This window comes from Rhizomucor pusillus (genome assembly GCF_041956525.1).
Source record: "Rhizomucor pusillus strain CBS 183.67 unplaced genomic scaffold VTP01scaffold_21, whole genome shotgun sequence".
Taxonomy (NCBI): domain Eukaryota; kingdom Fungi; phylum Mucoromycota; class Mucoromycetes; order Mucorales; family Lichtheimiaceae; genus Rhizomucor; species Rhizomucor pusillus.
The window spans coordinates 104,823-117,731 of record NW_027192163.1 but is presented as its reverse complement, the minus strand read 5'-3'; the positions used below and the strand labels follow the sequence as shown (position 1 = coordinate 117,731).

The window sequence follows — 12,909 nt, the reverse complement described above, 5'->3', positions numbered from 1 at the left end:
CATAACAACAATAACCATCCATGAATCAGCCCTCCATAGCCTTATCGTCTATTGCAACCTGCTTCATATCAGAGGACATTCACAAGATCGTAGGCAATAACCCGTGTCATTTCAAGCTTTACAAGAAAATCTGGTATCCTCTCGCCGTCTCATTTGGATGCGAAAGAAGTTTTGAAAGGCAAGCAATAATCTGTACATGGTTCGTCCTTGTCAGAATAAGCTGAAATATGAAGGCAGCTGCATGCATATTCGCTTGACTTTATTTCGAGCTTATATCTGGATACGTTCGCACACATCATTTAATTATTTTGGTGATACAAGCCTGTAATACCTGGAATTTTTACTGATTGAGATAGATCGACAAGGAAATTTATTAATTTTATTCCACAGGTTTAAATTTGCCTTGTTTGTGGTGCAATTTTATGCTCCAAACGACACCTGTTTTTAAAAATACAGTACTTCCACTTGCCACAAACCTGAAAATGACAGATATAATACATTATGTTTATTTTCCTCAGCGATTTCGTCGAGCCATAATTGCTTCGATGTCTTGTACACGTTTTGGAGCTATTGTCAAATTTTCGATGCCATCCTTTGTAATAACAACTGTGTCCTCGATACGTACGCCGCCGACTGGCCAATATCGTTTGATTGTCTTCATATCAAAATAATCTGCAAATCCAGGCATCGTTGTCCACATCTTGAGACTGGTCTCATTAAAGTATAGTCCAGGCTCCACTGTAACAACCATGTTCTCCTCGAGTGGTCGTCCCAAGAGTGCCTCCTGTGGCACAAATTCTTTACGTCGTTTGCTTTCTAGAATACCTGCTTGTCGTCTGTGGTAAAGGGGAGGCAAAGTCGTTAATGGAAATAGTAGTAACTTGGCAACGATTTTTCTGCCAGCGTCGATACTTGCCCGCCAACATCGTGCACATCGAGACCAACAGAGTGTCCGGTGCCATGGAAATAGAATGCTCGGTAGAGACCTAGACGGATCAACTCTTCTGGATCACCTCGCAGTATTCCGATGCGTACAAGCTCGGTGCAAAGAATTTGAACTACCAATAAATGCATATCCATCCACATCACACCCGCTTTCAATCTCGATAGCACCGCCTGCCCACGGTAGTGATAAATAATTGACGTTCTGCAACGCTTTTATCGCTTTTTTTTACCTCCTGCGCTTTTAGCACAATCTCATAGATTGTTTTAGCTTCTTCGGTAAAGGAACCCGATACTGGAAATGTCCTTGTAACGTCGCTTCCGTAGCATCGGCATTCACCGCCGGCATCTGCGAGCACCAGCGCGTGTCTATCTGCGGGTATACATGCATCGTTGCGCGTGTAATGAAGTGTTGCAGCGCGCGGACCGGATGCAATGATAGGGATGTAGCTTTGCCACTTTGCTCCGTTCTTTGCGCATACCCATCGAAATCTTGCTTCGAGCTCCCACTCAAACTGGGCCGCTGCAACGTGTTGCATTAGTTCAATGTGTGCATGTGACGATACATGTGCAGCGTAACGTATAAGATCAATTTCCCATGGAAATTTTACGAGTCTCGCCTCCTCGATCGCGCTCTGCAATGCGGTGTAATCTATTTTTTCCGGAGGTACACCTGCTTGGAGCAAGGCTGAAACGTCTGTGATATCTAGCACAAGCACTTTTGATGGTTGGCGCGCTTGGAGGAAAGCTGCCACAGAGTGCTCTTCGAGAATGGTGTCAGCATCGTACTTTTCGAGCAACGTCTCGGGTGAATCTGGCGCTCCCGTCCACAGCTTTTGATCGTCGAGTATGGTGGGAGGTACAAGATGCACGAGCTCAGAAGCAAGGTCAAAGATAACATGGAAGCCGGGTTTCTCGACACCTAGCTATATGTTAGGTGATGATACTGTGTAAAGCATGAGAGACGTACCTGTCAGATAGAAAAAGTTGCTTTCCTGGCGAAAGTCGAGCTCTACATCTGTGTTATCTCTGACCTTGTCGACGTCTCCTCGATGATACACAATAGCATTTCTGAATTTGACGGGATTCAAGTAACACTTTATTTTCAGACAATGCCGACGTGTGCACAGCTTATCCGTGAGAGGAAAATGCATGAATAGCGAAGGAGAGAAAAAAGACGAGCATTGCTGCGACCTGCGAAAACTTCGGAGAAAAAGAGATGATGATGAGCTGGCGCTTATCAGCATCGTTCACATGCACAAAGAGCTCCAGTTTGTGTCACCGTCAAGCGCAAGACCTGTTGCAATGCTACTCAACAACGTCGATGCAAAATATGCGATCACAGACAGTCTTTTCAAGTTAGCAGATACTGAAAACTCAATGTTCAATTCCAAAACGATTTCTTCTGCGGCATACCGTGCATATGGTCCCGGAAGAAAATTATAGTCGAATCATATCATCTTGCTTTACCTTTTGCGACCCATTCATCAAAATCAATGCATGTCTGTCAGACGTCACCTAGCCTGGAGATTTTTTGCTCATAGCCACGTGGGAAAGTAATTTTTCTGCGTTGCCGCCTTTCTCCAATACTCTAGTTCCGTGGAATGCTGGTCTTTTTGATTTGCTATTTACAGTTGAGATAAAGCAAATGCAGCACCGATAGTCGGAGAATGATGCCGAAATCTGTTCTCGCGAAGCGCAGCTTGATTTTGAAAAGACAATGCCCGATGAGGAAAAAATAATCGAGCATTGAGCGTAGCGTTGTCCACTGGAGCAAGGATAGAAGGATTGTGCAGGGCTCTGTAGGAAGTTCAATTTCGAGCGAGTAAAGGTTATTTGGCTTTATGGTATAGACGACATAACGTATGTGGTGGTAGTGGAATCGCCCGTAATCTTCTTGATATTCTTCCATGCTCTGGACCCGACACTACCGTGTCTTCAAGCGCATGATTGTCGGGAAAGGAGAGGCCTAAAAAAACCGATTGGTCGTTAGCTTTATGTAATCCACTATCCTTGCTCGCAAGAGCTTGATTGCAGAGGAAGAGCTGGACACTACGCTTTATGAGGGATGGAGTAGCGAGGCAAGAATAGTATCAAGCGGTACAAAGTCAGAGGGCATGTAGTACGATCTGTCGTTTTTACCGCGGCTTTCCGTGCAAATCATCCTGGGAACTTTAACCGCTTAATGAAGATTTGCTCTGGGAATTAACCTTACATTAGACAAAACGTTGCACCAATATCAATGTCGATGCAATGCAATATACCACCAATGTATTAGCAGCGAAAAAAAAAGCAGCAGCTATGGTTGTCGTAAGTTCAGGAAGTGATATAAATACGGCGTACATGTATCAAAGCCAGCAGCAGCAACCAACAGCCTAAGCTTTACGATTATGAAATTCACAGTCCTTTCATCCATCGCTATTGTTTTCCTTGCTGCCACCGCTGCAGCCGCTCCTCTCGAGAAGCGCGCAGAGATGTGCGGTCAATATGAAAACACTCAAGCCGGTCCTTACATTGTCCATAACAACAACTGGGGTCAAGGAAATGCGGATAGCGGTAACCAATGCACGAGCCTAGATAAGATTAACGGCAACGTCCTTTTGTGGAGCACTCACTGGTCCTGGTCCGGTGGCAAGTACCAGGTTAAATCGTATGCAAACGCTGAGCTGCCTGTTAAGGGAACCAAACTCTCCGATGTCAAGAGCATCCCATTTGAGTGGACCTGGTCGTACACCGGAGACAACATGGTGGCGGACGTTGCATTTGATGTTTGGACTTCGACTGCAGACAGCGGTGATTACGAAATCGAACTTATGGTATGGCTCGCTGCTATCGGTGGTGCCGGTCCTATCGGTGATTCTGTCGGTACTTTTGAATACGCTGGTCAAAAATGGGACTTGCACAAGGGCAACAACGGCGTCAACGATGTCTACAGCTTTATCGCACCAAAGGAACTCAAGAGCTTCAAGAGCGACTTGATGCCATTCTACAAGCACCTTATCGACGCTGGCTACATTTCTTCATCCCAGTATCTCCGATCTGTTCAGGCTGGTACTGAACCTTTCGAAGGAAGCAACGCTAAATTTGTCACCAGCTCTTACTCTGTAGCTGTCAATTAATGCCAATAAATATTTAGATCAAATGGTCTATTCCCGACCAATTTACCAATTCTGCATAAGCAATGGACCGTTTGAGCTAACATGGACAGGAGCAATAGTGAAAGAGTCTTGGATCTAAAAAATCCTGGATATATTAGAAGAGTAATGCATACTGCTATGAATATTCATCGGCTGCAGTTAACGCGTTATTATTTTAGATATAGATTCTATGTAAGACAGAATTGATCCTGCGTATATCGAAAAGATGGTGAATTCAACGCGTCGCAGGCTATATGCATAGCTTATCTTTGACTTGATGCCCAAGTCTGCATTTCTCGGCCCAGGCAGGCACCCTCGGGTGATGTGGGAAATCTGCAGCATCCGAAAAACATTTGTTTATGGGGGGTTGGCGCGCTGGTCTTGGATAGCTGATGTGACCAATGTGTACGCAAGGTCAGGTTGTGGTATATTGCATGGTGGCTCGGACCTTGCTTCCCTTGTGAGCATATTTGCTGGATATCTCGCTGATGCTATTCTCCGCTTAACTTCCTCTCTCGTTTCTGCGTGGTCCAAAGTTGCCGATCTGCTGGATTGTTTGAATCATTCATTCTACGTATTGTACATAGCAGTCACGGGCGCTTCTTTGCATATCACACTCTCCGTTTCATTAGTCCGAGAACACCTTCATTAGAGAATGCGCTAATAGTTGTTGCGGGCTTAGATTCAAAGCACAAATTTTGCTTCTAATCTACAGCATATGCAGACAGGCGTAGTTTGCCATGGTATTTTAGGAGATGTCCCTTTTTCTGCTGCTTTTTTTGCTTGCCTAGAACATGATATGCTTTATATCTGTGTAACGAGATTACATCGCTTGCAATGACATCCTGAACGACTAATTACCGGTTTTTCGAAACGAAGCAGCTTTGCAAATAAGGAACTTTGTTCAATCTGCATATCGGATCATGAACAAAAATTGCGCATGCTGACGTTATCTACTTTTATTAACGATGAACTGCATGTATCAGCAGTACATATATGCTATGTTCAAATTGGAGCGTTCCCCGAACGCCACAATGCAGCTATGGTGGAATCTCAGCCGTTATAGTTTACCCTGAAAATTGCCTTCGTATCCTCGATATTTGAAGACTATAAAAGATGGCACCTTTTAATTCGCCTCTTCGTCCAGCTCCTCATATCTGTTTTGACACTTTCACTTTGCCACCCTTCAAGGCTGTTATCACCACCAATGAAGGTTTTGATCCTTACTGCAGCATTCCTTCTATTCTCTGTTGCGACTTCTGGACAACGATGTTATGACCATTGCATAAAGTCCACCAGGAACTCACTGCGAATACTAACCAGATAAATGTCGAGAGTTGGGATTCCCTACGGATCACGTTGGTCTGTGTGTTGAAGATAAAAAAGGACTAATCGGCTTTGCAACCCCCTTTTACTGTCCACAGCACCATCATAGTTTCCCAATAAAACTCCTTTTGGACCTTATTTGGTGCAAGAAACTGTATTGAGAGGTGATTTCGCTACCTACCAGCATTGCTGATAACCATTTATATTTATAATGTGGTGACAATTGAGACTGACAACCTCTTCAGCCGAACTCTTTAGCAGATATTATAAAAGGCATAGCTGCTTTGTCCTTTGTCAACATGCGCTTTAGGCACATAGCAAGACCTCCACTACTTTCAAGTATCTTTTCTTTCAAAGCATATTTGATTCGGCGCAGGGCGTACATATAATTTTTCAATTTCATGCAGTCAGCACACTGTAGCACACGGTAATGAGCGGTTCTATCACTGGAATTTTATGGAACTGTGTTGGTCTTCAACAAATCTATTGGGTGGGTTACATTGGTGTAACACCTACTGTAATGGCGACTCAGGGAGTACATCATGGGAAAATGGACGCACAAGCAATGGAGTAATATCGTGCATTGTCAAACTGAAAGAGTTAGATACACATTTACCAAATGACGTAGTGCCGGAAATTCAGATGCATTTCTTGAATATATCTAAGTTATAGAGTATTACGTGCATTTGGATAAACGAATAGATTGAAGATCTTATGTAAGGCTTTGTAATATTACGATGAATTCTTCCGCAGCTCACAATATTCTCCGTTTGTCTTCATCTAAATGCCGGCCAGTATTAGGTCAGCATCTCCATAGGCCCGCCAACATACTATGTACATAGGAAGATGTCATATTGATTGAGGTGTATGCAGCTGCAACAATGAATTGAGCTTCAAGGATAATGGGATATATATGATGTCTCATTTAATGAAGCGCTAACTACATACATAAACGATTGTTTGTTGTTTTTCAAGTTACAGAAAACGGAGGACGTATTTCCATCACGCTTTCCGCATCTTCTTGCATGATACAACTCAATTTGGAAATAGTTCCTCACCTGTGCCTGGGAAATCAGATTGACATTTATACAACCGCACGTATGATATGGAGCGGGATATTTTTCCCAATCCACTGAAAGAGGTTGCAAGAGTCGTTGCGATAACGATTCTTACGTTGCACGATGAATGTCTAGATTTTCGAAAAAGATATAAAAACGCAAAGAGTACGGTGAGTACATGACTATTTCAGAGAGACAACAACATCAAGATGAAGACATCCTTAGTAACGACGACCGCTGCTCTCCTGTTTGCAGCTGCATCCACAGCGATTCCACTAGAGAAGCGTGACGACTTTTGTGGCCAGTGGGATTCAGTTGCCCAAGGATCTTATACAATTTACAACAATTTATGGGGTCAAGGTTCGGCAACAAGCGGCTCGCAATGCACCGGTATCGATAGCCTTAGTGGAAACACACTTGCATGGCATACTTCTTGGAGCTGGAGCGGTGGACAGTACAATGTGAAGTCATACGCCAACGCCGCACTCTCGTTTTCTGCTAAGCAAATCTCTGCTATCTCCTCTATTCCTTTCACCTGGAAATGGTCTTACTCTGGTTCCGGCATTGTTGCCAACGTCGCTTTTGACCTTTGGACTTCCTCCTCGACCACCGGTAACTACGAAGTCGAGATCATGATCTGGCTAGGCGCTTTAGGTGGTGCTGGTCCTCTCGGTAGCTCTGTCGGTACCTTCGAGCAAGCCGGTACTTCCTGGACTTTGTACAGCGGTAGCAACGGATCCAACCAGGTCTACAGCTTCGTTGCAGCAAATAGCGTCACAAGTATCTCTAGTGATCTGCTCCCGTTCCTCAAGCACCTTACAAGTAACGGATACCTTTCTTCGTCTCAGTACCTTCGTGCGGTCCAAGCAGGCACAGAGCCGTTCGTTGGTTCAAATGCTAAGCTTACAACTACAGCTTACTCCGTTTCTGTAAAGTAAATTACATTTCGGCTCTGAATAAACGTATGCTTGTATCCAGGCATTGAACCCATTTTTTTAAAAAGCAAAGACGATGTCCTCTACTGCTTAGTTCATTATCTGTTGTGTACACATACCAGGAGTGGGATTATCCAATTCTAATCCAAACGAATACCCGATCGAATATTATTGTAAATCTTTAATGGACGATGCAGAGTAAGATAGGATGCTTGTCATGCATTTAACGAGAGAGTATACATATGTACAGCTAGAAAGAATGCTTCAATATTACTACCGTGTGCAGAGCACATCAAATACTTTTGAGGGGATCAAATGAAAAAGGGAATAGGATTGCAAACGTTGCTAGGCAAATCTAATGGCAGAGGACTTTGCAGCGCCGCTTACAGCCAGCCTATCTGCCATCTCGTTTCCATATACATCACTATGACCAGGAACGTATGTAAAGTACACTTTGCCCTTTTCTTTCTCCCTCGCTTCTCTCAGCGCGACAAGTTTTTGGAGCAGGTCCTTGTTAGACACATCTTTGTAACGACCTTCTTTCTGATCCTCCTTGTCTCCTTTTGCCTCACTTGATTGCCGGTCCTTGTATCGTTTTAACTCACTTGATTTCCAACCATTCTCTTTCCATTTTTTGCACCACGCATCTGCGCAGTTGATGACATATCGCGAATCTGTCCGTATTTCCAGAGTCCCCTGCAGTTCGAAGCTCTGCTCTAATGCTCGAATAACAGCCATGATTTCTGCACGCTGGTTCGTTTGTTTGCCTTCCAACGGCTCGCTAAGGTTGCGAGGATCATTGTCGCCCCAAAACACACCATAGCCGGCTACGGCGCATGATCTGCCATTGTTGCTGGATGCTCCGTCCGTGTATACAATATGCTGTCCTTTGTCTTCAAGAACGGCTGGTTCCTTCTCATCGCTCATAGAGCTTTTGACAGGCACTACAATATCGCCGCCGTGCTGCTTTTGCTGTGCTGTTTCGTGAACGTGATCTTTAACATTTAAGAACTCTTGTGCTTCTTGCTCGGTGGGAAACTTTTTAAAGATTGCGCCCTTGAAGCCATCGACTTGGGCCCTGCATGCCGGCCAAGTCCTGTAGATGCCGGGAAGGCGACCTCGACGGACAGCATAGAAGGATTTTGTTGCTTTTGGCATCGGAACAAGTCGAAATCGTTTTGATCGCAGTGCACAATACAGGCGTGCTGCTTTTTGTGACGGTATAAGTCGAAACACGGTGGTAGGAAATAGTGAAAAAATGCAACTACCCCAGATTTGGAGGAGTTTATGCGTACCTCATTGGGTAATTGATAACGAATGGGCAGAGACTCATAACATGCTATCAACCATCAAAGCAACATTGGGAATAGCATTAGTGGAAGAGTGCATGATGAATTGACCCATTCTGCTGCGCTTTCTACATCATGTAAGCAGACTCTTAGACCATTAAACGAGATAATTTCTGTGCGACAGGATTTTTGATCAAGCGAAGATCGTATCTGCTATCAGAAAAAAGCTCAAGTAACAACTGAAACCATATCAAGTTAATGTAAATAACATAGTGGAATCGTTAGCTGAATCCTTCAGATAATAAGTTCAATCTCACAAGACTTTCTGCTCCTTTCCCTCACCTACGATTCTACAAGCTCGATCCTAAACAGGGACACATTTTATTAGTCCTGGTATTGGTAGTGGTAATGAGTGAGGGAAAAAAGGGAAGTGTGCAGCAGGCTATTTCGGCTCAATCAAAGAGATGTGAGTTGGACAGAAACTGTCGGACAGTCTCTGACACATTGAACTCCACAGGTCGATTCTTCTCCTGAGTCAATGTAGCTCGGATTTGCTGCTGCCTTGATAACCAAATCTATCGGGGCTTGAGGCATTGAAAAATTATCTAGTGGCTCTATTACTTACATCCAATGTGCTTAGCACCTCAAAGACTTTCATGAATTCGCAACGGTTCAACCAATCCGTGGGTAATTGAGTGCTTCTCAGCTCGAGCACCTGTCATGCGTTTGATCGTACAACGTGGTTTTAGTAACCTCAGCGTGCTTCTGACGCATTGAACGCTATAATATGGACAGTTCCTTCGCGTTCTCGAATTCAGCATCTTGATACTTCCAAAGCTCAGTCCGGAGGGAATCTGTTGTCATCACAAGGTGTCATCCATGGTGTGCTCAACTCTTTCAAAAGCATATCCCGCTCGATGATTCCATGATAACTTGGTCCACGTTGGCTGCCCGTCCCACCATCAGCATACAGTTTGTTTGTTGCTTGTTCCAAACATCTGGAGTCACTTGGCATATACTGTGAGAAGCCACTGCTGTCTCGCACCTTTAACCCTAGAGTTTCAAATTAGTATATCTAACTCTGACAGACTACTTTTGTGCAGCGTCTTTCCAGCTAAAGATAACTACCTCATTTGAGGCTCCCATATACTTAAACATAGGCAGATACGTAGTACATAGGCGCAGCAAAGTTCTATCTTTCCTTTTGCTACACATACAGGTTTTAGCAATAAAGTTTTCAATGAAAGCGATAGCAAGTCATAGATCATTACTACATCAGCATCCTTTCGAAGCTTTCCAAACATATGTATGTCTGCTACCAGCATCTAGAAGTTTATTCCAGTGTCTAGTCATACTTCTTGCGAACCGAGCTCCAGCGTTAAAACATAATGGAGAGGTAGTGTCACCGTCTTCAGATATAATGTGTGTTTTGTGTAGACAAGCACATTCCCACATAGAGCCCTGTGGAAAATAACGTGTGCATGCTTGCCACGTTGCATTTTTTTTCCATCAATAGTCCCAGATGAAATTGGCGGTGATTCTCGAAAATGATTACGCATTTTCTGAGAAGATTATCTCAATTATCATTCTTTCACGCAGCGATCTAGGGTATCTGGGTTAACTTTGCAATCATTTCAGATCAGTGAAAATTTCTTCCTGTCACATCTTCGTTGCTACCTGATCTTGTGTTACATCAAATAGCAAGTAGAGTGTTAAAGTTAGGAGCCCTAGGTAACATAGCGGTGAAAGCAAGCGTATACAACTGTTCATGGTTAGGTAAGCGAGAATTGCTAGATGTCGGTCTTGCGTCGAGATTCCAGCCACTTGGTATTGGTGCACTAGTCGTTGTGCAACAGCGCATTTGTGTGACCGGGCAAGTATTATTAGTGCAACGACGGCGACTCTCGCATTGTCCGAAATATAAGTTTGATTTGTTACTCACGATAAATATATCTAAATAGTAAGTTGTTTCGTTTGACTTGCAATCTTATCAATTGCGACATGCTCTGTGAGAATCGGAATATCTGCGGAGCGTTCTCCGCTGTCTTCCCTGTAGGTAATTCGCTGCTTTGGACTGCAAATACGCGTGTGGTATAATAATCTGCTTAAGGGGACAAACAAGTACAATTGGGAACGCAGTTACCACATGCCATTGCTACGTTAGACGGCAAGGCACTAATAGAGTTCCGGAATTTTGCATGAATCGAAGTGTTCGTCGGATCCGTCCGATGCTTGTGTTACATTAATGTGAATATGCATTCTATCCCTTCTTCTGAACCATTATTGATCATGCTAACTCCACTGTGCATGCGTCAGCAATTGGACTTTGTGATACCCGTTCCTGTGAGCTCGATCGCTTTTGTTGTCCCTGAGAATTAGCCTTATAAACAAGAAAATCCGGATGCAGGAACGTCGTACGGTATTCAACCGTTCAGCAAAGATGTTGGATCAACTGACAAGTCGGCTTATTCATTGGAAATCGAATGCGCGTCGTTGAGAGGCAGGATTGTTACATTCACCGGGAAATTAACGGAGACAACATGAATGGAACATGAAGAACGAGAGATCTATAAAAGCAGAGTGGTTGGAGACGGTGTTGAGGTTAAAGTAGAACGAAATCGTTCATTTGAATCAACAATCGACGATGAAGCGTCTCCAAATCCTGGCTCTTTTGGTCGCGTCTCTGGCAGCATCTTTGGTTCAAGCCGCTCCAGTTGAGAAGTGTGATATCATCACTATCCCGAAGCCATCCTCTACTCGCGATGCTACCTCTCAGGAGATTGAAGACTGGAAATACTACTCCCGTTTGTGCGCCAGCTCTTATTGCAGAGCTGTCATTCCGCTCGGTACCTGGATCTGCGCTTACTGCAGCGAGCTCAATGATCTCGAGATCGTAAAAACCTTCAACACCCTCGTATACGACACCAATGCTATGGTTGCTCGCGGCGACGAGGAGAAGACAATTTTCGTTGTCTTTAGAGGCTCCAATTCGTACCAGAACTTTGTTGCTGTAAGTGCTACATCGACTTGACGTTTAATTACAAGATATTACTGTGAGCGAGGTGTAACAATTGTAATTTAGGATGCCATGTATACGTTTTGCAGACTATCCAAACGGAGGATCAGGTGCAAAAGTTCATATCGGTTAGTATTGATTCAAAGAACGTGGTTTGCTTGATGTGTGATAACATGTTCTTCATCTATGTAGGCTTCTTGCAAAGCTACAATGAAGTGAAGGGAAGTCTTGTCTCGACCGTGCTCGATCAATTGAAGAAATATCCTTCATACAAGGTTGCTGTTACAGGGTAAATAGATCACTAATGCTATCCACTCTTCTGTGACGTACATCTAATCCGTAGATACAGACACTCTCTCGGCGCCGCCACAGCTCTCTTGTGCGCTCTGGATCTGTACCAACGCAACGCCGGCATTACCGCTGATAACTTGATCCTTAACACGCTTGGTAAATGCACACACGCCATCTGCTAGTATTTACCATGAGCATTTGAAACCTTGCGTTAAATCATAGGACAACCCCGCGTTGGAAACGCTGCCTTTGCAAACTACGTCGCTGGCTTGAACTTGAACTACAAGCGTGCAATCCATCAGCTCGATAGTAAGTGAAAAAACACATCAAGCTGGAGATGATGGGCACCTAATTATGTCTTCTTTTCCTCATCTTAGGCGTTCCCCACGTGCCTCCACTGACCTTTGGCTACCTCCATGCAGGCGAGGAGTACTGGATCAGAACAGACATTCCACAGTCAGTCAGTAAGTTGTCACACAAACTCCGTCGTACATGGAGCAGCGTTTCCTAATTTATCAATGCTTCATTACAGAGGTGTGCGAAAGCGCTTTGGAAAGCAGTAGCTGCTCTGTCTCTATGGAACTCGCTGCTCTCAGTATCACGAATCATCTTTCGTAAGTCTTCAATGTTAGCAGAGAAAGCTACCAATACATACTGAGTTCTTTCTTAGGTACTTTGGTTTCAGTTACGGCATCTGCTGATGCATTGAAGCTAGCAGCTTCTTCGTCAGTCTTCTTCCTGATTTTCCCCTTAACGTTCCTTTGATGTCAAAGATTCAGATTTGCACCCTTCAAGAATATTATATTTATTTTTTTCCCTCTTCCCCCAAATAAAGGCCCTTATCTACCCTATTCGTCTGGAAGATATCGATTACAGCGAGTAGGGTCATACAGCAGCGGCTTTTTGGATCGAAGT

General features: G+C 44.0%; 5 protein-coding genes across 5 annotated transcripts; 3 read left to right on the top strand and 2 right to left on the bottom strand.

Moving 5' to 3' along the window:
• Positions 1-514: 514 nt before the first annotated feature.
• Positions 515-2,096, bottom strand: VTP01DRAFT_5248 (uncharacterized protein; the record flags this gene model as incomplete). The annotated part of the gene is made up of 4 exons (XM_069384019.1): positions 515-836; positions 917-1,116; positions 1,176-1,864; positions 1,913-2,096. The coding sequence occupies 4 exons, from the start codon at positions 2,094-2,096 to the stop codon at positions 515-517; spliced, it is 1,395 nt and encodes a 464-aa protein (XP_069235481.1).
• Positions 2,097-3,332: 1,236 nt separating this feature from the next.
• VTP01DRAFT_5247 (uncharacterized protein) lies at positions 3,333-4,061 on the top strand (the record flags this gene model as incomplete). Its single annotated transcript, XM_069384018.1, has 1 exon — positions 3,333-4,061. The coding sequence occupies one exon, from the start codon at positions 3,333-3,335 to the stop codon at positions 4,059-4,061; it is 729 nt and encodes a 242-aa protein (XP_069235480.1).
• Positions 4,062-6,672: 2,611 nt separating this feature from the next.
• Positions 6,673-7,401, top strand: VTP01DRAFT_5246 (uncharacterized protein; the record flags this gene model as incomplete). The annotated part of the gene is made up of 1 exon (XM_069384017.1): positions 6,673-7,401. The coding sequence occupies one exon, from the start codon at positions 6,673-6,675 to the stop codon at positions 7,399-7,401; it is 729 nt and encodes a 242-aa protein (XP_069235479.1).
• A 342-nt stretch (positions 7,402-7,743) lies between these two features.
• Positions 7,744-8,556, bottom strand: VTP01DRAFT_5245 (uncharacterized protein; the record flags this gene model as incomplete). Its single annotated transcript, XM_069384016.1, has 1 exon — positions 7,744-8,556. The coding sequence occupies one exon, from the start codon at positions 8,554-8,556 to the stop codon at positions 7,744-7,746; it is 813 nt and encodes a 270-aa protein (XP_069235478.1).
• A 2,775-nt stretch (positions 8,557-11,331) lies between these two features.
• Positions 11,332-12,695, top strand: VTP01DRAFT_5244 (uncharacterized protein; the record flags this gene model as incomplete). Its single annotated transcript, XM_069384015.1, has 7 exons — positions 11,332-11,697; positions 11,793-11,992; positions 12,053-12,150; positions 12,217-12,303; positions 12,372-12,458; positions 12,527-12,608; positions 12,665-12,695. The coding sequence occupies 7 exons, from the start codon at positions 11,332-11,334 to the stop codon at positions 12,693-12,695; spliced, it is 951 nt and encodes a 316-aa protein (XP_069235477.1).
• Between the last annotated feature and the right edge of the window lie 214 nt (positions 12,696-12,909).